The sequence below is a fragment of the Erythrolamprus reginae genome, chromosome Z (assembly GCF_031021105.1).
Source record: "Erythrolamprus reginae isolate rEryReg1 chromosome Z, rEryReg1.hap1, whole genome shotgun sequence".
Classification (NCBI taxonomy): Eukaryota; Metazoa; Chordata; class Lepidosauria; order Squamata; family Dipsadidae; genus Erythrolamprus; species Erythrolamprus reginae.
Genome location: NC_091963.1, coordinates 43806587 through 43834031, shown reverse-complemented (window position 1 = coordinate 43834031; position 27445 = coordinate 43806587). Strand labels below are relative to the sequence as shown.

The 27445-nt window shown below is 38.9% G+C and overlaps 2 protein-coding genes across 12 annotated transcripts in view; one reads left to right on the top strand and one right to left on the bottom strand.

Annotated features, from left to right (window-relative positions):
- IGF2BP3 (insulin like growth factor 2 mRNA binding protein 3) overlaps positions 1-11190 on the top strand; it is a 90794-nt gene extending 79604 nt beyond the window's left edge. For 6 of the 11 annotated variants that reach the window (XM_070766988.1, XM_070766994.1, XM_070766992.1 and 3 more), the window contains 4 exons: positions 5957-6031; positions 7050-7181; positions 7557-7670; positions 8577-11190. In XM_070766988.1, the coding sequence (XP_070623089.1) occupies positions 5957-6031; positions 7050-7181; positions 7557-7670; positions 8577-8684 (429 nt within the window). In that variant the 3' untranslated portion in view covers positions 8685-11190. The remainder of the gene's footprint in view (positions 1-5956; positions 6032-7049; positions 7182-7556; positions 7671-8576) is intronic. The other 5 variants (XM_070766991.1, XM_070766985.1, XM_070766987.1 and 2 more) reach the window with 3 other exon arrangements.
- Positions 11191-17348: 6158 nt separating this feature from the next.
- Positions 17349-26384, bottom strand: MALSU1 (mitochondrial assembly of ribosomal large subunit 1). The gene is made up of 4 exons (XM_070726672.1): positions 25996-26384; positions 25086-25264; positions 22168-22249; positions 17349-18202 (listed from the first exon to the last, which is right to left on the bottom strand). Exons 1-4 carry the CDS (start codon positions 26276-26278, stop codon positions 18045-18047), a joined length of 702 nt encoding a protein of 233 aa, XP_070582773.1. The 5' UTR covers positions 26279-26384; the 3' UTR covers positions 17349-18044.
- Between the last annotated feature and the right edge of the window lie 1061 nt (positions 26385-27445).

Below are 27445 nucleotides of genomic sequence, written 5' to 3'. Positions count from 1 at the left end.
CGTCTTACGAACAACCCGAGATACGAACCCGGGGTTCAGAAAATTTTTGCCTCTTCTTACAAACTTTTTTCTTCTTACGAAGCCGCCGCCGCCACCACCGATAAGCCCCGCCGCCCGGCTGTCGCTTTTTGAAACAGCCAGGGGGCTTCCCAGCATCCTCCTGAACCTGAACGCCAAACCCGAACTTCTGGGTTCGGCATTTGGGAGGCCGCCGAGAAGCCCCCCGGTTTTAAAAGGTGACAGCCAGGCGGCGGGGCTTCCCAGCGGGTTTTTTTTCCGTTGCACAGATTAATTGATTTTACATTGTTTCCTATTGGAAACAATGTTTCATCTTACGAACTTACAAACTTTTTGTCTTACGAACCTCCCCCTGGAACCAATTAGGTTCGTAAGACGAGGTATTACTGTACTTGAAATCTTAATTTCTTCAGAGGGGTTCAAATAGAAGAAAGGAGAGAGAGAGAGTGGGAGAGAAATAGAGATAGATAGACATAAATGGACAGTTGGGGAGAGAAGCAGGCCCAGGCAGGGTAAAAAATTTAACAATCGGTTCTCGGCCCTAATGACAGGCTGAGTAGATGTGGCTGGAGGGGTGTCATGTGACTGGGTAGGAGTGGGTGATGTCAAGTTGGCTATGCCCACCCAGGCTTTGTGGCTCCTGATGTTTTCCTTTCGATGTTTGAAAAGAGTCCAAATGGCCGTTTGAGTATTTAAGGTTGCTGATCCATGCTCTAATCAAAAAAGTCAGTTTTACATTACTGTTAATTCGTCATCCTCAACAGCCATTCTTTTGTTATTTCAGAGTCTTTAAATTTTTGTGAATGTAATCCTGCAGCAGATCATATTTAAGAAGATCACATTTTTCTAACTGTTTGTTAGTCTCAGCAAGAGCAGTTCTAAATTCAGTTGAATCTTTAACATTCTTTGTATCGCAAAATCTATTTTAACCTAAAATTTTCTGGCTTTTTTGCAAGTCATAATAGACATGATAAAATGTAGAAATTACTTCTTCCTAGCTTATCAAAATGGTATCTTTTTTCTATTTGAACGTTACTATTAAAATATTATTTTTGTTTAATCGGTATTCTGATCAGAATTGCTTTAAGCACAATCACATCTGCATTTTTAATCTTTGATAGTAAAATGCTACTGCAAAACTTGGGTCTAGTTTTCTTTCTGACAAAGTACACAAAAATTAAGAAATACATTTCTTAATTTTGAAAATCAAGTATTGATTTTATACACTTTGTCATTTTTGCCTCCTTTTATCATCATCATTCCATCCCAAAAAGTTCTGGTGTCTTTGCCAGGATCTTCTGGAACTGTGCTTGAGTCTGAAGCAAATTTCTTTTCCAAATCTCTGTCTATGGTTTCTATTTTACTTTCTAAAATGTCTACTTCTTCATCAATTAGTGTCTCCTATAAATCTTATTTTTATATATTCTATTTATATATTCTATCCCTCCATCCCTCTATCTATCCCTTTATCCATCTATCAATCATCTATCTATCCATCCATCCATCCATCCATCCATCCATCCATCCATCCATCCATCCATCCATCTATCGGTTTGCTAGAGAACGAAGCTTGACAGAGAATGGAGCTTGCTAGAGAACAGAACGGCGAGGAGGACCCGGGAGCTATGTTCCCTCTAAGGTATGCGCCCACATGAGTGCGCACAAAAAAACAACCCCTGCGCAGCCTTTTCCAAGGCTGCCTAGCCAAGCCGGGCATCGGAGTTGGGGGCGGGGAGCAACAAGGTTCTTCTTCATTTGAATGTTGCACGCGCGTGTACACGCACTTCCCATTCCACTTTGGCCCTGCCCAATCTGGAAAAGATGGCGGTGCCCATCAGGCACTTTTGCCCTTTCCCTGAGTGATAGTCTCTTCTTCAGCTGCTGAGCCCAGGCAGTGAGCATGTTGGCAAGTAGCAGCAGGGGGATGGGTGCTGCTGCTGCCGCTACCGATAGAAAGGAGTGAGCCAGAGAGTAGGTGCAGCCAGGCAGCCTGCTTTCTCCTGCCGGAGTGCCTTCACCTGGCTGCACTCACTGTCTGCGATGACCAGGGCAGCTCTGCCCTCGTCATCGCGGAGAGTGAGTGCAGCTGAACCACGGCAGGAGAGAGAGGAAGGAAGGAAGAGAGAAGGGGGGAAAGAAAGGAAGAGAGAGGGAGAGGTAAAGAGAGAAAGAGAGAGGGAGACGGAGAAAGAAGATGGGGGAAAGAAAGAGAGGGAGGGAGGAAGAGAGAGAAAGCAAGAGAGAAAGAGAGAGAAAGAGACAGAGTGAGAAAGAAAGAGAGAGGGAGAGAGAAAGTGAGGAGAAGAGAGAAAGAGAGAGAGAAAGCAAGCAAGAGAGAGATTGAGAGAGAGAGAGAGAGAGAGAGAGAGAGAATTTTTTGAGATAAAAAGAGAAAGAGAAAAATGAGAAAATGATGGAGGGAAAGAACAAGGGAGAGGAAAAATAAACAAAGGAGAGAGAAGGGGAGAAAAGGAAAAAAGGGAGGGAAGAGAAGTGTAGAAGAAGGAGGGAAGGGAGGAATGAGAAATGGAGGGAAAAGGAAGGAAGGAAAGAAGGAAGGAAGAAGAAATGGAGGGACAGAGGAAGGAAGGACTTTTTTGGGGGGGGGGGTGTTAAATTTTTTCTCTCAACATACATTCAAACAATACAGTGTACCATCTAATTTTCCATGAATAAAATGCAGTATTTTGTTAGTAACTAATATCAATCATCAAAAAAGTTGCAAAAGTTTTTTTTTCAAATGTTGTCCTCCAGGTACATGCTTTTCTTTTAATTAAATTCCCTCCTTAATGTTTCTTCAAAAAGTACACCAATTATATTTCTAACTTATTAATCATTATGCCAAAGTGCTTCCTTCTTTTTTTATACATTTTTCTATAAACCAAGAAAACCTTGTATAGCCAATCAGATGTTAACAAAAGAAAATTAAAAACAAAATATAAACATATACAAATTTCAGACTTCTCCCCCCCCTCTAAATAGTACATTTACCTAATCCAAAATTTAAAAATTATTTCAGCCCATCTAACATTTAGCCAATTAATACTTATTTACATTTCTCACTTAATTATTAATCTTAAATTTCAGTCAATTTGAGAAAAGAAAAAAAAGGAAAAAAATTCTAAATATTCTCTATTTTCAATCAATTAAAATCATTAATATAATTAATCTCCTCAACAATTCTAAATTCAATTCCATTTATGCATTAATCCAAATCAATTTCACCTGCTACGTATCTTATTATAATCAATACTTCTAACTTTATTAAAACAGATCAGCAATTCCTAAATTCATATATCTAAATGGAAAAAACAATTAAAGTTAAAAAAGAGCAAACAAAACAATACTCCAAGCTTAATCAACCCTTCTCAAACTCCAATTTCTTTAATCTGAGCAGAACTTTGAACCGAACCCTTCTCTTTATTTTTTTGTATCCCCTTTTAATCCCCCTTTCCATTTTATTCTTTCTATTCTTCCTTCTAGAAAAATAGAAAAATAAAGGGGTTATTGGATCAAACTTTGGACACTTGACAACGTAGTTATGATGGTGGCAATGTTCCAGGGTTATGTAAACATCTTTTGGGATCTTCTGACAAGCAACTGCAGGGATTCACTTAACAACTGTGGCAAGAAAGATGGCAAAGTGAGGCAGAACTCACTTAATAACCGTCTTATTCAGGAGATAGAAACATTGGCCTCCATTGGGGTCAGAATAGAAGTCGATGATTATCTGTCTGACCAGTGCACTCTTTTAGAAGCAGATCAGGAGTCCGTTTTGAAGCTCCACAGAAAACATCTAGGGGGCAGGTTGTCCTCAACTTACAAAGGTTTACTGACCGTTCAAAGTTGTAATGGCCCTGAAAAAAGAGTCTGTGGAGTGGGGTGGCATACAAATCAAATCAAATCAAATAATAAATAAATAAATACTTATGCACCCTTTTCATACTTAGGACCTTCGCAGCAGCCTGATGATCGCAGGATCAAAACTTTGCTGCCATTTCATATTTATGACCGTTGCTGTGTGCCCTGAGGTCACTTGACCCCCTTTTGTTTCTAATCGATCCATGCCCAGGCTTGAAAATGTGCTGCTCAGACATTATACTTTTCTGCCCACACCGAATTAGAGGGAACATTGCCCGGGAGTAGCACGGCAGACAAAATGGGAGACGCACATCTCCACTCATTTGCAGGTGGGAGTGGGAGAGTTTGTGAGGCGAAGTTGCAGGCTGGGAATGGAGCTATGGCGGCGGCATCCTGGCTGTGAGGTTTCTGAGGGGAGGCTCAGAGAAGTGTGGGTGCCAAGGGGAGGGGACTCCGGACCCCAAGCCAAACATCCCCCCCCCAAGGGCTTTGTCGCCTGCCAGGCAAGAAGGAGGGGAGGCAGATGTGGCCGGGCCGGCTTCGGAGGGTCCTGGCGGGCAGCAGTTGCAATTCAACCAGCCGATGGACAGGGGGGGTGAGGAGGATTCGGAGCGGTTTCTCCCAGATGGAGAAGCCATGTAGGCTCGCCGGGGCTGCCGAGGATCAGGCAGAGGGAGGCGAAGCGGCGGTCGGATTAGGACTCCAGGCCGCAACTTCAACTGGCTACCAGTTCTTTGGCCGGGGAGACAAAGGGGAGCGCATGGCTGTCCCCACAGGCTCCGGAGCAGGAGGAGGAAGGGGGGCATCTTACCCAGCCACTAGAAAGCAAAGGAAAAATCCCAGGCGCTTCGGCCAGCAACAGTCGATGTTACCAATCCGGAGGCGGAGAATCCCGGCGGGAACGGCAAGCCAATGGGAAATCCCAGTGGTGGCAGTCACAAGGCAGGGGAATCCCTGCAGCAGTAAGAGCACGCATGCGCAGTAAGAGAGTGCATGAACCCGGGCTTGGGTTCGTAAGGCGAAAATGGTTCTTAATAAGAGGCAAACAAATTTTAAACTCCGGGTTTGTATCTCGAAAAGTTCATATGTAGAGCCGTTCGTAAGTAGAGGTACCACTGTATTCTTCATTTTTGCTTTCTGTAATTCAGAAAGAAAGTTCTGAGAATCACAGAGTTGTTTTCTTTGTCTTACTGATTTCAAAGGCTTCAACTGATTGTATTCAAAACTGAAGCTTTGAGGGTTTGCTATCCCTTAGAACAGAGGAATTCTGGCAGTTGATGTCCATAAGTCTTAAAGTTGCCAAGGTTGGAGACTCTTACCTTAAAAGGCTGTGGCTTGTGTATAGAAGCACACTGTTTCTTCCTTGAACTTCTGCCACTCCACTCTAAAGAAAATCTTCCATCTGCCTCATGAGATGCAGTAGTGCAGGGGGGCAGGTAGACAATTTGTCTTTATCTGGAAAGACTACCATAAATCACTGCTGGCTGCTGTTCTTGCCACAGCCACAGCCCTGTTTGGTTTTAAAACTTCAAGTCTGCCATTGAATCCTACCTGGATGCCCACCCTCGTGAAAATATTTTTAACCAATGTTTTTAGAATTAAAATAAATGATGTTGTTGTTGTTTAAGTGATTTCATTCCCCTTTAAAGCAGCAAGATATTCACATAACCATCCCAAAAATCTGAAGACTTTTAAGCAAGCTATAATGCACTTCTGACCACAGTTTTGGATGAAAAAAATACTGTGTTAGCTGAGACTGTGCTCCCCATGGACAATGGGCCATTGAAACTATAGCTCACATCCTGCTACATTGCAGGATATAAGGACTCATGGACTCAATTTATAACATCTCACATAATAAAATATCCTGGAAATACTGATCTTTCTTATGTACAAACTACAGCTGTCAGATCAATACAAATATCTATGTCTTATTTTTGTTTTTGCTATTGTTTACAATGCTTTTATTTATAGTGCTGATCTGTGACCATAATAAACATTGATTGATTGATTTCATTAGAGTCCAGAGAACACAAAAGGGTCTAATTATCTCTTAAATATATCACTTACCTTCTAGATAGCACCTCCTGAAGGCGCAGATGCCAAACTGAGAATGGTGATAATTACTGGGCCACCTGAGGCACAATTCAAGGTAACATTTTAAAGTTTCTAATGCTCTTTGTTTGTAGAGCAAAGGTGTGCAAATAATATATTATCCTATTTTGCAGTCCTCAGTGCCCTCCCAATCATCAACCTTACATTTGTGACAAATCACCAAAAATGTTATTTCATTTCATTGCTAGATCATGGGAAGGAAAACTCTGACCATCAGAATGGCTCTCAATTGCTGAGAAGTTTTCCTATACCTATGATAGAAAAACAATGGGTATCTGTAACTATAGCATTTTGGATAGCCAAAAAATTGTCCACTGCTACATTTCTGAATATAGTTTCATATTCTGTTTGAATTAGATAATCAGACACTACTAAGCTGCTTAAAAGTACCGAAATGATAGAAGTAAACTAGAATTGCTCTTGTGATTTTTAAAGGTGTAAATATTGAGATAATTGGAAAATTTATTTCTGTTTAAAAAATGACACCAATGCCAAAATTGCACAATTTGATGGTTAAGTAAAAGTCATATAAAGTCTTTAATACAATAGTAGGATGCGAAGGATTTTTCTATATTTCAAACAGTTGACGTAGACAACCAATGGTTTGGAATTAATGTTTTGATATATTATGCATGAAGCAAAATGTTCCCATATTTCTTTACTTATGGTCAATTTGTAGTAATATTTATTACTGGGCATTCTTTTGCTGCAACATTCAAATTGGAGATTATAACTCTCCAAAAAGGTGATTTCAAAACAATATTGAGAAGCATATTCATTGTGCCATTGGCTGCTTGCAGATTAATCTCTGGAAAATCAGCTCCTTCTATGAAATCACACTTTAATATCCTTGAGCTAGATGATGAGGGGAGAAAATGTTTAAGATTTCTTAAGGCTTGGAATTTATTTCTGTTGTTTTTATGCTATTTGGATATTAGAAAATGAAAAGGATAAAATGGTGAAAAAACCCACAGTCTTTTATCTTTATACACTATGTTCTGGAATTTAGTGTTTGGTAATATTGACTTAATTTTATTTAATTTTTTTATTTAAAGGCCCAGGGAAGAATCTATGGGAAACTTAAGGAAGAAAATTTCTTTGGTCCTAAAGAAGAAGTAAAACTAGAAGCTCATATAAAAGTGCCATCACATGCTGCTGGTAGAGTTATTGGCAAAGGTGGAAAAACGGCAAGTATTAGAATTTGAAAAAAATTTTTTTTGATAGATTATCTTATTTAAAAATATGTTTGATTTGAGGCCTAGGAACAGACTCTCCTCTCCCAAAACTAGCATGTGACAGCAAAGTAACAGTGTGAGTTTGATACCCCTGAATAGGCAGTTATCCTTGAAAACCCTATACTGTAGTGGGTTTAAGAAGCTTGCTCCTTCTGACAATTCATAAAAGTGTTACAATAACACAGTTGTTTTTACACTTGTGTTTTCGTCCTTCTGGAAACCATTTATGGAATTTAAGTGATGGCATAATTCTGGTTTGTTTGTTGTAGGTTTCAGTTACAAGATTTTAAAACCAATACAATAATTGTACTTTTTAAAAAATAACAGGTAAATGAGCTTCAGAATTTAACAAGTGCAGAAGTTGTTGTTCCTCGTGATCAGACACCAGATGAAAATGATCAGGTGGTTGTGAAAATTACTGGTCATTTCTATGCATGCCAGGTTGGTGGAAGTTTCTGTCTGAAATAGAATTCTTTGACTTTTTCATGGTTTAATAATTGCAATCTCAAAAGTCCACATGGCATTTCCCACTGAACCTTTTTACAGGTATTTCTTGACTTACAACCACAATTGGGGCCAGAATTTTGATCACTAAGTGATATAGTCATTAACCAAGTCATTACATTGCTAAAGTGCCCAAATTGCAATTACATGATACAATGGTTATAAGGATGAGTCATCACTTTTTCTAAAGCCTTGCTAATTTCAAATTGTGATTATATAAATGGTTGTAAATTGAGGAATACCTGTATGCTAACTTTTGTATATCCTTTTGAAATACTTTTCAGAAACATTGTTTTATTTTAAGTTTTTAAAAGTAAAAATGCCAATGGCTTACTATTTGGGTTATTTTAAATTACAAAAAATCTTTCTTACTCTCCTATTTTGTCAATGTGGTGGTATATGAATTTCTTATTTAGTTTATTTCTTTTTTATTTTACTATTTTTTTAATTTGCCACAAAAATGTAACTGGCCATGGTTATTAAAACGGATGTCCATGTGCCACCTCTATGTTGGCTGAGGCAGGCAGGATTCCCTTGAATACCATTTGTTGGGGGTCAAGGGAAAGGGGGGGTTCTGCCTTCTCTTTCTGCTCAAGATCCCCATGTACAATTGGTGGGCCACTGTGAGACACAGAATGCTGGACTCGATGGGCTTTGGCCTGATTCAGCATGGTTCTTCTTATGTTCTTATGTTAATTGTGGTAATTCCTGATGAAACATTTCAAACACAGATGTGCAATGGGTTGTGCACTTAAAAGTTACACAATTTCAAACTTATTTGAGAAAAGAGATAGAGGAAAAAGCCATTAAATTCTCTAATGACAATTCCTCTCTGTCACATAGCTTGCCCAACGAAAAATTCAGGAAATACTGGCTCAGGTAAGAAGACAACAACAACAACAACAACAGAAAACAGCACCAAGTGGACAGCCTCAACAGAGACGAAAATAAAGGTTTAGTAAAAGACCCTTCAGAGACAGATGCCTAACCAAAGAGAGAGCGAGAGAAAGACTAAATTGTAATGGACAGGTTATGGGCACCTGTTGGAATGATATACAAAAGTTTCACCAAGCCAGTTTGTTTGAGGACCAGGAGCTGTTGGCATGCTGTCTCTGAGAATGTATTCTTTAGACTCTCTTTATTTTTTGAAACCCAGCTTTAAACTAAGGACCCCTTCACTTCCCTTTTGTTCTATTCTCACAGTTTAACATAAACTTGCTAGTTTTCTTTGATGATTCTTATTATTCCCCAGCAATATTAGGCATTGATTTAATGAAGCTTTCTCTTTCAAGTTCATTGGTATAAAAAGTAAAGGCATTGCTATTCTATTCCACTTGTAAAAGAAGCAAAGATAATGGGAAGGTTTGATTTGGGAATGGGACTGGAGTTTAGACAAGGGCATTAACAAAGAGGTTCAGTGTTATTCCCACTGTTAACCAAATGGCTTTTTAAAAAAAAAACCTTTGGCTGCATTTATACAGGATACTGCCATTTATAAACTAAGAGGTTTCAGTGATGTTGGCCAGGCATAAAAAGATAAATATGCATTTTATTAAACTACCTCAGGCATTTAATACCTCAAATAAGAAATTATTCCTTTTTTGCCTTTTTTTCTTTTTCTTTTGTATTTTGTATACTTTATAAAGCTAATAGTTTTTGAACATTTTATTTTTTAAAAAAATGATAAATTTGATCAGCCAACAATGTGGGAGTGCTACAGAATTTATTGAGATGGAACAAATGTTGTGAGTGACTTCTGATTGTTGGCTGACAGGAGTGAGATGGAAAAAAATTAGTTTCAGATTATATATGAGGGTGTCAACACAATCATTTTTTGGGTGGGGGGTGGGGGGTAGGGAATCAGTGAATGTTCACATTAACCAAAACAAATGCCAATATACACGTTGCAGCAATGCCATTATTTTTCTGTTAAGATGGGATGAAAAAAATTGATGGTACGTTATTGGGAACAGAACAAGGAAGTGATGGTAAGAGGCTGGGACTTCTGGGTAAATGCTAGAAAATCTGTTAGAACTGGACATTTTTTTCTTCTCTTACTTGATTGAATGCATGAACCCTTTGTGCCTTTGACCATCACTCTCTACCTACTAATACTAAAATATTTGCAGCCCATTTGTATGTTCTGTTTCAAAGAGCAAGCTTCATCTTGAATTGGTAATGTGCTTGATCAGTTAGAGCATTTTGGAGGCATGGGTTCTCTGCTTTCCAGCAATTGCTTCATACTCTTCAGTTATTGTATTGGGTGTTGGGTGATGGAGGTGAGATCAACATTGTTTGATGATCCCATTTAAAGGTAATGAAAGGCTAAGTTTACATATCCTCTATTAAAGGCCATGCTAAGCCACTTCGAAGGGTTTTTAAAAAAATGAAAATAAATTCATACAACCTCAAGCTTGGCTTACAAACAAAATACAGCAGCATTTATGCACATTCTGTAACAACCACAAACTAAAAACTTTCTAAAAAAGCAGGGATCACAGAAAGATTATAATTTTTTCTTTAATTTCAGAATGTAGTTTGAATTGTGATTGTGGTAATATGCATTCAAGTTTCTACACAAACTTCAGTCTACCTCAGTTTTAACAATGTGGCAAAACATAGTGCATAAAGACTGCTGTGTGTGTGTGCATGCCTCCTCGGGTGCAAGAGCCATGCTATTACCTCGGACCCTTTTGTTTGTAATGTTTCTGTGCATGAGAAGATTGAGTCTGCTATGCTGCACTGTTTGGAGGGGCACAATTAGCAAAAACAGTTTGTTTCCCTATTTTGTTGATCTACCTCTTAGATTGATAAGAAAATAGAGGCATTTCTACATAGAATAGATCATTTACCCAAAGATTATGGTTATACAGATTAGATAACTTTTTTTGGGGGGGGGGGGGGTCTTTTATTTTACTGCATTTTTCTTTACTAATTGGCTTTAAAATACAAGTACAGTATATGTTGTAGTTTAGCAGAAAAAAAGAAAGAAAAACAAGTTTCTTGGGGGCTTGGAAGGGGGAACAATACTTTACCTAAACTTTAGGATATTTTTTTCCTTATAATGAACTTTTAGAATTACTGAAGTAAGTAAGAAGATGGACATAATTTTTTAAAAACAATCTGAGTCCAATATTAATTAATTTTGGCAAAGATTGATATGATTGTTTTCCTTAATAGCTTTATTTTACAAAGTAAGTGCTACATTTACACCTGCTGACATATTTCCATTTTTCCTTTAAATTTGTAGATTTTAGTGTGGTAAAATCATGTCTTAGTTTCAGTTGAGATATGGCAATATGGAAGTATTTCATATAGCTAGGAAGTGAAACCTTAAATGAATTCAGTGTTCAATAAAGTATTGATCATTTCTTCTCTGTAATGTGCCCCCTATGCAGCTTCACTTGCCAGATGCCTCTGATTGGAATAAAGAGTTTAACTCCTACTATCACATAAATGTGTCTTTGTTTTATTTTATAAGAGTGAGAGTTTAAAAAAACCTGAAAGAATGGAGGAGATCTTAAGAGCTTATGTCTGTTTTTTTAAAAAAATTATTGATTGATTCATGGGGATGGAAATGGAAATCCTTGCCGGAACAGAATAATTAACACGACAATCCACAGACCGGTAGTTCAGATATATTGCACATTTAGTCTTATTTATAAGATGCCTAGAGAAGAGGCTGTATTAACACTATAATTCTAAATAAACACAACTGCAAAATTCTGAAGTTTCCTTCATCAGGAATAGAATGAACAGAAACTGAAAATGTCCTTAAATGAATTCAAATGACACAATACTCATATTGTAAAATTGTAGGATCAATTTGCCTTCGTGCTCAAAAAATGAATTTGTAAATTTTAGTACTGATAAAAGATGATTTATCTTATAGTTTCCTATAATTGGAGGAGACTGGCAGGCTGCTTTGTGTGCACCTGTGAGCATAACTCTTATCAAACATGAAAATAGTACTGAGTAGTTTTAGTAAGTAAACCTTGTGGATTTAATAGCTTGCTGTGATGATAAATTTGAGCAATTTATTTGATCTTCTTAAGCCAGAGGTGTCAAATGTGATTTCATTGAGGGCCACGTCAGGATTGTGTTTGGCATAGAAGGCGTTTGGCCAGCTCGACATCATTTATGTTGGGGGTACTTGTGGTGGCCCAAGCACTCTGCCAGTGAAAGTGGCTACTGAGCTCCTGCAACCCTCTATCAGTGTAGAAATGGAGCCTGTTTCCAGGGCAGCCCTGCGAACCATATCTAAGCATCTCAGGGGCCGAATCCAGCCCCTGGGCGTTGAATTTGACACCCCTGGCCTAAGCAGCTGGTTATAAAATTTGCTTGAGGTGGCTCTGAATTTTGTGTTTATTATCAAATTTAAATACTACCTAAGATACTTTCAGGGTGATTGTGAAATTTATTTGTAAGCATTAGAGTTTATGTACTGTATATATATAAGCATTTATCAAATATAATTTAATTAACAGTAGTAAAAATCAATGCAAACATAAGCTTAGAGCTTTTTCTTTCTAGAATGAAGAGAGAAAAGAATGTAATAAAAAGAAGGAAATATAAGGCGACTTTAATCCTCATCACAAGAAATATAAACAAATTTAATAACTTCATCCTCTATAAGGTTAAACAGATCAACTTTTCAATCTTGGTGTCAGCAATCATTGCTGTATTTTATGTTGATCAAATAAACCATTTTTATATTCACCTTAAACATTTTTAATTCAATGAAATATTGTCTAAATAGGATTTTATTTCTCTTAAATTATTATTTATGCCATCACACAAATTTTGAGATTTTAATGCCTATTTTGTATATTCGGTAAATTATTCTCTTGGACTGTCATTTGTAGTTCCACGCTTTGTATTTCCTCTTTCAGATTAATTGGCCTATTTTATGCATAGTTTATCCATAGAAGCAGAGATTATTACTGACACTGTTTATATTGTACTTATTAAATTCTAATTCTGACCTTCTGATTATTTTTCAAAAATACTTAATATTTTGATGTTTTGCAATTTGCAGCATGGATTTACATTAAATCTCTCCTCCCCCCCCCCAACCTGGCTAATAGTTAGCTCTATTTGATATAATACAATTTGTCTGCTTTTTTTCAATCAAAGATGCATAAAACATACTTTTTCCAGAAAAACGCTAAGAAATACAATACAGTATCAAAGAGATAAATTATTGGCATAGAATTAAAAATATAAAATACTAGAGAAAAAATAGAATTGAAATCTATATAAAAATGTTATAAGTAGTTAAGGTAGAGATCTGATTATAAATACATAAACATATTAATTATAATAATTTAAAATTAGGCTAATTTGTAAGAGCCAGTATCTGCTATAGCTAGGATTTGACTAGGATTATTGTAACTATAATCCAACCAACTAGAAGCGACATAATACTGGTATTCCTTATTTAACATAGAAACATAGAAGACTGACGGCAGAAAAAGACCTCATGATCCATCTAGTCTGCCCTTATACTATTTCCTGTATTTTTATCTTAGGATGGATATATGTTTATCCCAGGTATGTTTAAATTCAGTTACTGTGGATTTACCAACCACCTCTGCTGGAAGTTTGTTCCAAGGATCTACTACTCTTTCAGTAAAATAATATTTTCTCACCTTGCTTTTGATCTTTCCCCCAACTAACTTCGGATTGTGTCCCCTTGTTCTTGTGTTCACTTTCCTATTAAAAACACTTCCCTCCTGAACCTTTAACATATTTAAATGTTTCGATCATGTCCCCCCTTTAACAACTGGCTTATCTAGTGACCATTCAGTTATGACCAGTTATGATAAGCAGGCCTGAAGCAAAGGAATGATAAAGTAAGATTATAAGCACACTTGCAGTTTCAATTAGCAATGTTTTGCTGAGTTGCTAATGCAATAGGAGGACCACTTTTTTTAGAAAGAAAAAATGGAAGATACAGAATATGGTAACTTGAAGTTCAGGTTATGCCTCAATGAAAGTCATTTCAATTTAGTCAGTTTGGATTCTGACCTGGGGAACACTGTCTGAAATTTCTCATGTTCTGATCTGCTAGCAGCAGATACGATAGTTTGTCCTACATGGGTATGTTTTTGTAAAGAGGAAAATATATCTATCTTGGAGGACTCTTTAAAATGGTAGCAAAACCACAAGTCCCAAAGTTTCAATCTCCCCTTCATCACAAGGACAGAATTGCTTAAATACCACAACAAAGTCTTCCCTCTGAAATGGTTAGAGGGCATTAAACAGTAAATGTTAGAGCTCTTCCAATGCTTTTTAGGAGTGATACATTGTCACTGCATTTGCAAATGCAATGACAATGGTGCCCACACATCTGCTCAACATGTGGCAGAACATTTCGTGCCCGTATAGACCTTACCAGCCATCTGCAGACACATATTAGCGTCTAGCCCACAACCCATTAGATGCCAAGGTCCTCCTCGAACACGATGGGTGAATATCATCAGGAGTGATACTAATGGATAATTGCACTGTTTTTTTCTGCAGAGTGGAATAAATGGTGGCATCTGGATGAGATTGTTTCCAGGCAATAATTAGTTCTCTTGAAAGTGCTTTGGCTGATCAAATCATCTTGGAATCCATACACTAGGGCAGTGATTTTCAACCTTTTTTGAGCCGCGGCACATTTTTTACATTTACGAAACCCTGGGGCACATTGAGCGGGGGGAGGGTGGGGGCTAAAAAAAGTTTGGACAAAAAAATTATCTCTCTCTTCCTTTCGCTCTATTTCTTTCTCCCCTCTTTCTCTCCCTTCTTTCTCTCTCCATCCCTCTTTCTTTCTCTTCCTTTCTCTTTTTTGCTCTTTCTCCCTCCGTACCTCCCTCTGTGTCTTTCTTTCTCTCTCTCCTTCCCTCCCTCTTTCTCTCTCTTGCTTTCTTTCTCTCTCGCTCTTTCTCTCTTTTGCTTTCTTTCTCTCTCTCTCTTGCTTTCTTTCTCTCTTTCTTTCTCTCTTGCTTTTTTTCTCTGAGTTTCGCGGCACACCTGACCATGTCTCGCGGCACACTGGTTGAAAAACACTGCACTAGGGAAACCCCACAATCCTTTAGGACTATACTAACCAGTTTCTGCAAGGAAGTCTAAAATTTGTCATGGAGTTTTAAAGGGGGGGGGCAGGTATCTTAGGTTAAAGATTAGCTTGATCCAGTAGTTAATGAGATACTTGGTACAGATTTAAATTGAAACTATTCCTGCCTCAACCTAAAAGACTGGGTTAGAAACACAATAAAAACAAAAAAACCCAAGTTCCTTAAGAAGCTTGACTGAACAACTTCAAATGGTTTTAAATTACCGGTGTATACACACATTTGGAAGTCATAAAATGGTTGCAGTATTTTGAAATCAGAACATTTTTAGTCTACCAGGTATATAATTACCTTCTATGCGAAAACAAATGAACACTGGATGGTAGATATATTTCTGACTTATTGGTAATTGAACTTGGGGCCTCCATAACAATTCCAGAGTATTGTGGGATTGAATTTATATTATTCCTGGAGGTAGTCCTCATTTCATCTGTCCAATAAAATGAGGACCCCGATTTTTGGGGGCAATATGCTGACTTTATAAACCGCTTAGACTTAGAGGGCTGTGAAGCAGTATACAAGGCCTATTATTATCTCATTCAGCAACCATTCAAAATTGTGATGGTGCTGAATAAGGGAGACTTACAATAAGCCCACTTACATTACCTAATATAGGAGTGATACAATAGTCTAGTTTGGATAACCAATAGTTAGGTTTGGATGGAGATTTTCTAATTAAAATCCTGTTGCCATAGCATTGATGAAAATGAAAGGAGGTGGAATACTTTGCTTTACACCTTGTAAATAATTATTCTATTAACAAAGCCTGTGAATTTATGCAGAGGCTTTTCTGCTACTTATATGAATGATGGCAACAGTCACAAAAGATTGTTAACTTAAGATTTTTTGGGGATTGCATGCTAGTGAAATCCCCAATACATTCACTCCAGGGCAAGGTGTTAAAACAATTTAGGTTTAGATTTAGGTTTCTTATCATTTAAAATTTAGGGTCAATTTAAATGCTTCTTTATATTACAGAGTAATAGTTGTAAGAGATTTTGGAGGTCTAATTCAATCCCCTTCCAAGGAAGGAAAAATTACACCATTTCAGGCAAACGGTTGTCTAATCTCTTCAAAACTTCCATGCTTGGAGCATGCAGAACTTCTGGAAGCAGGTTGTTCAACTGATCATTTGCTCCATCAGAAAAAATTACATTGGTTCCAGCTTACTTCACTCCTTGATTAGTTTCCATCCATTGCTTCTTGTCCTGCCTTCAAATGCTTTGGAAAGTCCCTGAGCTATTGGAACACTGCTGTTGTCGCCTGTAGTCATTAAACTAGAGTAGACACATCCAATTCCAGCAACTGTTCTTTATGTTTTAACCTACAGTCCCCTAATCATCCTTGTTGCTTTTTTCTGTACCCCTTCCAGTCTCAGATCTTTTTTATAGTATGGTGACCAAAACTGTATGAAGTATTCCAAGTGTGATCTTACCAAGGTATTTCTTAATGCCACTTTATAATACCTTGGTAAGACCACACAAAAAAGCTGCATTAACAGGGATAGAATCAAAATCATGTGAAGTGATTTTGATTCTATTCCTGTTAATGCAGCCTAGGACTACATTGGCTTTTTTAGCAGTCGCAGCACACCGCTGGCTCACATGCAAGATTGTTCACAAGGACTTCCAAAATCCCTCTCATAATTACTACTACTGAATCAGGTACCACCTATACCAGTGTGGGGGGAACTTTTTGGCACAGAGTGCTGAAAAGGGAGCATGCATGTGGGAAACACCCCCCCCCCCCCCCAAAAAAAAAGCTGCCTGGTGTACATGCACATACTGGGAAGATGATCTTCCAGTTTCACATACTGGCCAATTGGTCGTCATATGCGCATATGTGCCAGAAACCAGATGACTAGGTAGCCTGTGCACATGAATGCGCCAGAAACCTGAAGAGTATCCACCCAGCATGTGTGTTTGCACTAGTTGATCTTCGGGTTTCCCGCGCACTTGAACACCAGGTAGCCAGCACGCCAGAGCCCAGAAGAGCAACTGGCGACATCTCACGTGCCTGGAGATGGCTCTGCATGCCACTTCTAGCACGCATGCCATAGATTCAGCATAATGGACCTATACTATACCTGTGCGTTAGGTTTTGCTCGCCTAAATTTAGAACGTAAACAATTTTCTGATAGTTCGGGAAAGAATTCTGCTGATGCCCTATTTGATATTTAAAAAAGAAAACTTGAGTGCAATTTTCAACTTGATGGGTTGGTATCCTATAGTTAACTATTTTAGGGAAAATGGAAATAATTTAATAATATCAATTTGTGGAAAATCTAAGTGATATTAATGCTACGGTAGCAGTTCACCCCCTAGTCTCACTTACACCTTGCATCAAACTGCAGGTGTTTTCTAGACACTTTGAGTATCAACATGAATGATACCAGTTCAAAGTAAATTTTCTCCCGTACTATTTCTATTATTGGAACTTAACAGACTTTATGGGGATAACTAACAGCACATTAAAAAATACATCAAAATAAAGATTAATTTTAAAAATATTTCAAAACAATTTTATTTAACTTACTGATTACATAGGTTGCAAGCACAGTAATCAATTTTACAACAAGCCATTATCCAAATGACCCAAATGTCAACAGGAATTATTTCAAATAACTATTATCCACATGTTAAAACTTTTGGCTTTACAACAAGCAGTGTCTTTTCCACAGGTCATTACTGACTTCCCATTGATAAGTAGTCTTCTATTTCATGACTGAGCTTAACATTTCTGTTGGCTAAATGAGACAGTTGTTAAGCAAAACTTTCCCCATCTTATGACCCTTCTTGTCACAGCTATTAAACGAATCCCTGCAGTCAAGTTAATAACATCGTTGTTAAATGAATATGGCTTTCCCACTGACTTTGCTTGTCAAAAGATTGCAAACCAGCCAACATAAACCAATTGCCACATGTTCAAATTTTGTTAATGTGACCCTGGGGATGCTGCAACAGTTGTGAAGAACAATCCTAATCCCTTTTTAAAGTGTCATAGTAACTTTGAAAGGTCACAAAATAAATCATTTTTAGGTCGAGCACTACCTGTACTTATCAATACTACCTAATCCTGACACTTGGTAGTTGCAGATTGACGTGCTCCATTTCGTCTTTTTCTTCCCAAGAATTGGCTCAGTAACTCAGTTGACCAAAGTTCTTTACGATCCTTAGATGTCAGGTTCAAATCACTGCTGATTAGAATCTAGCCCAAACACAAAGTCATCAGGTAAAGATTCTGGAACCATCTCTGCCAACTGATCGTCATGAGCCCGGAGTGTCCATAACTTTTCCAATTCGTAGATTTCTCGCGTCTCTGACAACATGAAATGGACTACAATGTTGCCTGCAAGATGATGGAACAACACAGTAAGTAAAGAATGACCCACCTCAGATTAAATGCCTTCCATAATGTGGCATTCTATGTAAGAAGCAATGGCAAGCACCAGAATTTCTATACATGTTGGTCATATTAAATTAGTTTCAAAATCTTTAAAAGTCAGACCATATTAGAAAAAGTAGCCCTTGATTTACAATCATAACTGAGACTTTCTATCACTAAGCAACGCACATATTGGCTAAAACATCACATAATTGTGTTGCTTAGCAATGAAAGTTCTCGTAGTACCAATCGCAGTTAGGTCTCGACATCACCATCTTTGGAGGAGGACTTCATGTTGCTTCTGCCCTGCTCTGCTCTACCCACCTAGTTTTCCCCACTATTGGACGTTAGTTTGCCACCCCTCCCTTCCAATGATGTGACTGCATTTTGGGTTCGGTAACAGACTCACATGCATGACTGATTGTCAGAGTGTCTCACTATCATGTATCTGCAGTTTGTAACTTTTTTGTACCAGTTTACAGCAAAATGTCCTTTAGGACAGGGTTCCCCAACCTTTCAAGACCACAGGGACCACAAAATTCATAATTTAAAATTCCATGGGCCATTGGTATGATCTGCCTGGCTGGGTGTGGCCAACAGTCATTCACGTTGATGGGGACCTCCCCTGCCAGCTACTCACCTTCCTGCCCGGGCTAGGGCTCCAACAGGAAGTAGTTGTTGGAGCTAAGCAACCACTGCAGAAAGAGCTGGCAAAAGAGCTGGCTGAGTTCAAATTGGATCTGACCAAGAAGCAGGAGCCCTAATTTAGTGCAATATTAAAAATGCAAATAATTTTTCTGTCCACCACCAAAATTTTCTGATAGACCACCAGTTGGTGACCACTGCTTTAGGAGAATGGTCTCAGATTTACAAGTATATTACAGGTAATCCTCAACTTATGACCACAACTGACCCCAGAATTTATGTTGCTAAGTGAGAAATTGGTTGAGCTTTGCCTCATTTTATAATTTTTCTTGCCACATTTGTTAAATGAATCACATGGTTCAGGCCAGTTGTTAAATTAGTAGCAGTTGTTAAGTGAATCTGGTTTCCCCATTGATTTTGATGGTCAGAGGATAGCAAAAGGGATCATCACATGACACACACACACACCCTGGGACACTGCAGCCATCATAAATGTGAGTCAGTCGCCGAGCATCAGAATGTGACCATGGGGATGCTGCAGCCGTCGTAAGTATGAAAAATGGTCATAAATCACTTTTTTCAGTGCTGTTATAACTTTGGTCACTAAATGAAGCGTAAGTCCAGGACTATCTGTATTCACATAAGAACTGGCATAAAAATAGTTGTGAAATTTATTTATTTATTTATTAGATTTGTATGCCGCCCCTCTCTGAAGACTCGGGGCGGCTAACAACAATAAAGAAAACAATGTAACAAATCTAATATTAAAAAATAATCTTTAAAACCGCAGTTTAAGAGACCAATCATACAAACAAACATACCATGTATAAATTCTATAAGCCTAGGGGGAAATTCCTATATGGTCACATGAGTGTCTCAACATATGATTATTACAATATAAATCAACTACATCACTGTAGTTAACTAAGTGGCAGATTTTAAAAGACTGTGTGAAGGCTTGTATAAAAGAGCCAGGAGAATCTTGTATAGTTGTCATTTAAAAATTAAAATGAGGTTTTTATTAAAAATGAACCGGTTATTCACATGATACATTTTTTAAATTAGAACCAGTGGTGGGTTGCTCCTGGTTCAGCCTGGGAGTCTCCACCCATCCAACTGGGACACTTCTGCACATGTGCAGGAGAGTCAAGCACTAGAACAGGTTTTAGAACCCACTACGGATTAGAACCAGGAAATCAATCGGAAGAAAACAACTGCCTCTTCAGTTGACTCCTGATTGTAAATTCATGTTGCAACCATTCCTGGACCAGGAGGCCCTGCTCATTCATGCTCTTGTAAGCTCTTTTTTAGATCACTAATGTGCTCTGAAAGAACGTTTAGAAATTCCAAATGGTGCAAAATGCATCTGCACAGGCAATAAATTGTGTTTGCTATACAGCACATGTATTATTTGTATTTGTATTTATTAGATTTGTATGCCGCCCCTCTCCGAAGACTCGGGGTGGCTAACAACAATAAAAAAGACAATGTGAACAAATCTAATATTAAAAATACAGTGATCCCCCGCTCGTTGCGAGGGTTCCGTTCCAGGACCCCCCGCAACAAGCGGGTTTTCGCGAAGTAGCGCTGCGGAAGTAAAAACACCATCTGCGCATGTGCAGATGGTGTTTTTACTTCCGCAGCGCTAGCGAGGAGCCGAAGATTGGGGGCGGCGCGGGTGTTTTAAAACATCGCCGACATGGGGGGCTCGCTAGCACCCCCCTAACCCGGGTTGGGGGTTCGGGGGGGGTGCTAGCGAGCCCCCCATGTCGGCGGCGACGTTTTTAAAACACCCGCGCGGCTTTCCAATGAGTCCCGAAGACAAACGTCAAACTTCCGCGTTTGTCTTCGGGACTCATTGGAAAGCCGCGCGGGGTGTTTTAAAACGTCGCCGCCGACATGGGGGGCTCGCTAGCACCCCCCCGAACCCCCAGCCCGGGTTTGGGGGGGTGCTAGCGAGCCCCCCATGTCGGCGGGGACGTTTTAAAACACCCGCGCGCCTTCCCAACTGAGCCCTCAAGCCAAGCGCCAAAGGCGAACTTCTGCGCTTGGCTTGAGGGCTCAGTTGGGAAGGCGCGCGGGTGTTTTAAAACGTCGCCGCCGACATGGGGGGCTCGCTAGCACCCCCCCCGAACCCCCAACCCGGGTCTGGGGGGGTGCTAGCGAGCCCCCCATGTCGGCGGGAACGTTTTAAAACACCCGCGCGCCTTCCCAACTGAGCCCTCAAGCCAAGCGCCAAAGGCGAACTTCTGCGCTTGGGTTGAGGGCTCAGTTGGGAAGCGGCCCGAGCGAACGGCGTGGGCGGGAGAAGGGCGCGCGAGCCGCGGGCAGGCAGGCTGCGGACAAGCCGTTCGCTCGGGCCGCTTCCCAGCTGAGTACTCAGCTGGGAAGCGGCCCGAGCGAAGCGGCAGCAGCGAGGAGTTTGCGTGGGCGGTGGGGAAACTCCTCGCTGATGCCCGCCAAGAGGGGGAAGACCTAGGGAAGCCGCCCAGCAGCTGATCTGCCCGGTGCCATCTACGCATGCGTGCCCATAGAAAAAAAAGGGCACGCATGCGCAGATGGTGTTCTGACTTCCGGGTTCAAAAATCGCAAATTACCCTGTTCGCAATGGTCGGGGACGCAATAACCGGGGGATCACTGTAATCTAAAAAAACCCAATTTAAAGAACCAATCATACATACAAGCATACCATATATAAATTCTATAAGTCACTATTTTATGAGCTGCACTTGCTGCAGATGTATTTCTGGATACAATACAAGGTGCTGGTTGCCACTTTTAAACACGTACCTGGCTTGGAACTTGGTTACCCGAGGAGCTCCCCCCCCCCAAGAGTTCTACCCATTCAGTCAAGCCAACAGATTTAGCATGCTGCAGATCCCATCAGCCAAAGCATGTCAACTAGTGGGAACCAGGGCTTTTTCTGCTGTAGCCTCTTCCTCCTGGAATACTTTGCACTCAGAGATTAGAATGGCACCAATCTTTGCAAAACTTTGAAAATTTGGCTACCTGGGCGTGAGGCTCAGAATGGGTTAAGGACTAGTTACATGGTTTTACCATTACCTGATTAGTCATCATGGCTGTCATTTGTATTTTTTATTTTGTGAATGTTTTTATCGTTTGAAAACAATTGCAACAATAAAAACATTGCTACACAAATACTTTTAAGATAATTATATTATTTTCATTATTTTATAATTGTAACCACCCGGAGTTGAGTAACTACAGGAATGAATGAATAAAATCATTTACACTCTCTACTTTACAAGTAATAAAATAATTACCAAAATCAATGCATAGCCAGTCTTCAGTATCTTTTCCTTCTATCGGAACATGAGGATCAGTTTCATTTTTCATCTGCTTGTACTGTAAGACAAGTGCAATTAAATATGTAATTTACTTTCTTGTGAATATCTGTGCACATATTAAAAACTAATAGAATTAATTTAAACTGTTGGGACTTCTGGTGAGATTGTGCCCCAGCAGGCTGCACGAATGCAAGTTGTATGTGATAATTTTATTTTATAAACATTGGGTGTAAGGTTTTCTTAATTGAAGCACACAGTGTCAATATCAGCTGTGGTTTGACCCCAATAAGCTGTGTTTACTGCAGAAGCGCTCCATGCTGATAACAGTACATAAAATAAATCTGGAACTCCCAATGTTTTATCTCATGAAACTAATTTTAGGTCTCCCAACTATAATAAAGGCAGCCAGTTAATGAAGTTGAGAGTACTTACTGCAGGTTGATGGAAGAATGTTTGAGATCCTAAATAATAGCAAGACCGTTAATATTCTTATTATTACGTAAATACTTATCCTTATAAGAAGTGGCTATGTTGATTAGGACTGAGCAGAGTCTGGAGAGGATTACAAATAGGGGCCAAGATCACAGATTTCCCTCCCTCCAAGACCTTTATCTCTTTTTTTAAAAATGATTTTTATTTACATATAAACAATTAAACAGATAAACAATAATAACTTACAGTACATTGCATACAATACAAAGAATTAAAAGATGAGCATGTAGTATGTCTCTTCTCCCCTCCTGAGGCTGGCTCAATTGACAGCCTCCTTATTTTAATTTTTAGCAGTATTATAACCAATGGTTTAATCAGTAGCATGTAAATTTGTGATTTATAGTATGCAATATTGCATTCTTAAGTTCTTGTTTTACAATTTGAAAGCATATATTCCCTTAACTAAACAAAGAAAAGATTTGTATTTAATTCTTTGGTAGTTTTGATTTATAACCTTTTGTTGTCACGCAGCACTACTAGTGATTGTTCTTTTGTTCAACCATGTGTAAAAATCTTTCCAAATCCGATAATATTTTGAATTGTCTTGGTTTTTTTAGCTCCATTGTCAGCTTCCGGGGGCGGGGCCATGGCGGTGCAGAGTTAAGGGAGATGCCAAGACCTTTTATCTCACTCAATGGCTCGAACACCCCAACTGAAGGCCCTACAATAAAGTCATTGCATGTCTGGTCCTTAGGTCTTCACTGCATGTTTACAATAGTTGAAACTGGAGTAAACACAGCCAGAAATTAACAAATTCATGTAGGGACAATAAATGATACTCCTTCAGCCTGACGCAGATCAATATCGGTAGGAAGGGGGACCAAAGATCTAAATGACTTTCCAGCTCCAAGCTTAACAACTGAAAGTTCTAAAGAATCATTATGATTTAGTTTGCTAGCATTAATTAACATATATAGCAAACAGGATCTAAACAGACTACCTACACTTAGGCTCAGGACATCGCCACAATCAGATCATTTTAAGCAGCATATAAAGACCTTCTATGAACATTTAAACTGTTTATAGATTAGATTTATTGGATTTATATGCTATGTTATCCTACCCTCATGTCTCATTAATAAGAAGTAGGCCCTATAGATTCAATAAATAATCTAATCCAGCGAGCATAGGATTACTGTGTAAAGTCCAACTTCTTTAACAAGTGTCACATCCTAGCAGGATGTGCTAACATTTTCTTTTAGTACCTTCAAGTCATTAGTGACTCCTAGCAACTGATTGGACAAGTCCCTGCAGTTCTTTCATGGCAACATTTTGGAAATGGTTTGTCACTGCCTGCTTTCCAGGGCTGAGAATGTATAACTGGCCTAAGATCATGGGCGGCTTTATGACTAAAAAGAAACAACTCCCACTCTCCCGGCTTCTAGCCTGGTGCCTTAATCACTGCACAAAAGTGACTCTCTAGAATTTTTACCTCCATATTTTAAACTATCCTTCTCTATCTCCCTGAAGGAATGCATTTCAATTGCAATGTATTATGAAAAAGTTGATTGAACACTGGCCATAATTTTCTAGCCCTAGACCAAAGCCCCGGACTCAATCAATGGGACCTCTTAATCATGAATAACCCAGGAGTCACTAATAACGATGTTTCTATTCAAAGTTTGGTTTAATCTGGATATAATATATTAACAAAATACTTAAACTTGTCTTTGAATTAAATATTTTCATGTATTGCTATTTTCAATATGGAGAATTTGTCACAATTATCATTATATTTCTGCATTTCTTAAGACTTGTTGATTTTGATATTAATTATGCAGATGAAATATATTGCCCATAAATATGGAATATCTTTTAAAATTCAGCAAATAAGAATCACCACCACATAATAACATATTGTTATATTAGGAAGATCTCTTAATTCAGGCATGTCCAACTTTTGGCTCATTTGGGGTACATTGACTGAAGAGGAATTAATTGGTCTTGGAGCACACATAATATATATAATTAATTTATATAAATAACAAACTTCCTTTGGAAGGATTCTACTAGCTGTCCAGAGCTGCATTCTGCTTGTGACTTGGTCACACCTCTTTTAAATCATAAGGAAGGTACATTTGGCTTATTCCACAAAAAAGACCTTACTGTTGTAGGAATATAGTAAAAAATCAGAACAGTTTCTATAAATATGAAACTTATATCTGCTGAAAAAATATAATGCTGATTAAGCATTATGCTTAATATTTATAATTCATATAACAGGTTTTATTTCCCAAACTGTCAAAGCTAATCCTTCTTTAGTTGTAGCTTGGAAATACTATCAGTTTTAGTATAATCAGCATTCATGTTGCAGTATCTACCCCTCTCCATCTCTTAACTGACCATCCAATTGTGTAGCTTGTAAAAATTCTTCCATATCTATAACAGAAAAAAAGTCATACCGTTTTTATCAAATATTGTGCCATGGCATGAATATGTCTTGTAGAAGATCCACTGCAAATTATAAAATAATTGCTGTACTTTATTTCTGGAGGCAAATTGATAACACAAATATCTTTGGCATTTTCTTCTCTCAAAAGTGATACCATATAATCAATGCTGACTACTGAAGAAACAGGATCTGAAAGAGACAATGCTAAAATGATTAAAATGTAAATTATGCAGAAATATATAAAAAAAATAGGTTAAAGGATATTGATCCTGGTAGAAGAAATAGTTTTTGACCATCTTCTCTACACAACAGCCTTTATTATACCTAGGATGAACACTCTATTTTCTAAAATCTTACGAAGGGGAGGCATATTAAATCATAATCTGTCGTCATCCACTATTTCAAGAAGTTGAATATATGCAAGATAGATTGCTACATTTCTGCTGCTCCCATTTCCAACTTAATGATTAGGAGCATTGTTATGTGTGTGTCTATGGTTATTGCCTATTGTCCTTGCCCCTTGCAAACCACCTTTTGCACCCAGGGGTAGGCAAAGCTGGCTCTTCTATGACCTGTGGACTTCAACTCCCAGAATTCCTGAGCCAATCATGCTAGCTCAGGAATTCTGGGAGTTGAAGTCCACAGAAGAGCCAACGTTTCCTACCTCTGCTTTGGGCTGACCATCAGGACATACAAGGGTTAGTCGGTTTAGGTAGAAGTCAGGAATTTTGTCTGCAACACCATCACTATCGTGCAAAATCGTCATATTTCTACTAATTTATATATGGGATATATAAATTAGTAGAGGACAAAATAATTACATCGCTTGCCAAATCGTCAGCCATCTGCTTCTACCGAAGGCTACTAAAGCCTTGCCACTAAACGGGACTTTGCCACTTAAACTGGAGCTCCATCGATACCTGAACTGATGCTCGATTCCTGCCCATCTCTATCCGCTTCTTGCAAGTTTTGAAGCTCCGCACTGGCGCCTTCTTCTCTACCCCACAGCTCAGAATTCTCTACGGTGCTAAACGTTCGTAATCCTACCCGGGACATCCACGAGGGAAAGAAGGAAGCTATTGAGGCCTCTCGGATCACGGTATCAACCCATCCCTGGGCACCCTTGGAGCTTCCAATCGCAGTAACGCTTCCCCGAGGCTTCAGAATCTGCAACAGTCGAAGGCAGAGTCTTCCCCGCCACATGACGCCTGCCGATTCCCTGGGAAAAATCCCCAGGACGCAACGGAACGTTCGAACATCCAACGTTCCAAAATGGGGAGGGGTGACAGATTCTAACCAGAAAACTCCATCTCCTCACCGATTGGCAGGGTAAAATTAATGGCTTTTAGAGATTGGCTGTATTTCTCACGTGATAGGAAAGAGTGCTGGCGCAGGCGCTGTTGAGTAAGCAACTTCAGGACGGAAAGGATTTAGTATTTTATTAAATGCTAGGCTAGGGTATGTGGGCGTCTCAAACACAGGGACAATCTCTTTACTGCCGTGCTTTGGTCCGCTTTGCATTTGCACCGATATGTTACAACCTTCGTTTTATTTCTACGAAGTGGTTAATTTGTTCCTGAGAGCCAGCTTTTATGTTATTGGTTTTCATGATATTTGGAATGTCACGTTTCAGAGAAAAAGGTAAAACAACTGCAGTTTTCAGATGGATGCTCGACAACTATACCAACTGGTTTCAAGTGCTACGCTGTGTTCTCTTTGTTGATGATGTTAAACTATTTCATACCACCGACAATTTTGGTACCTTCAAAAAGACCTTGTAGCAGAATGGTCAAACATTTGGCAACTTCAAATGTCAACCAACAAATGCTCTGTCTTACACATTGGCAAAAAGAATTAGAATACAAAATACATAAGCTTGGAGGAAAAGGACTTGTAGATGACCCTCACTCTGTCAAAGACCTTGGAGTATTCATATCCAATGACCTAAGTGCTAGAGCCCACTGTAACAAAGTTGCCAAAAAACCACTAAGAGTTATTAATCTAAACTTATGTAGCTTCTTTAGCAACATTGTACTGCTAACCAAAGCATACAAAACATTTGTTAGACCAATTCTAGAATACAGCTCATTTGTCTGGAACCCCCATTGCATATCAGACATTAATACAATCCAGAGAGTCCAGAAACATTTCACAAGAAGAGTCCTTCACTCCTCTGCTTGCAACAAAATACCTTATTCCACCAGACTTGAAATACTGCAAGTAGAAAATTTACAGCTACATCACTTCCCATCTGATCTAACTCTAGTTCATAAAAGCATACACCAAAGTGTTGTTAAATGAGTTTCACCACATTTTACAAATTGGCTATGCCCACCCAGTCACCTGACCACCAAGCCACGCCCATCTGTA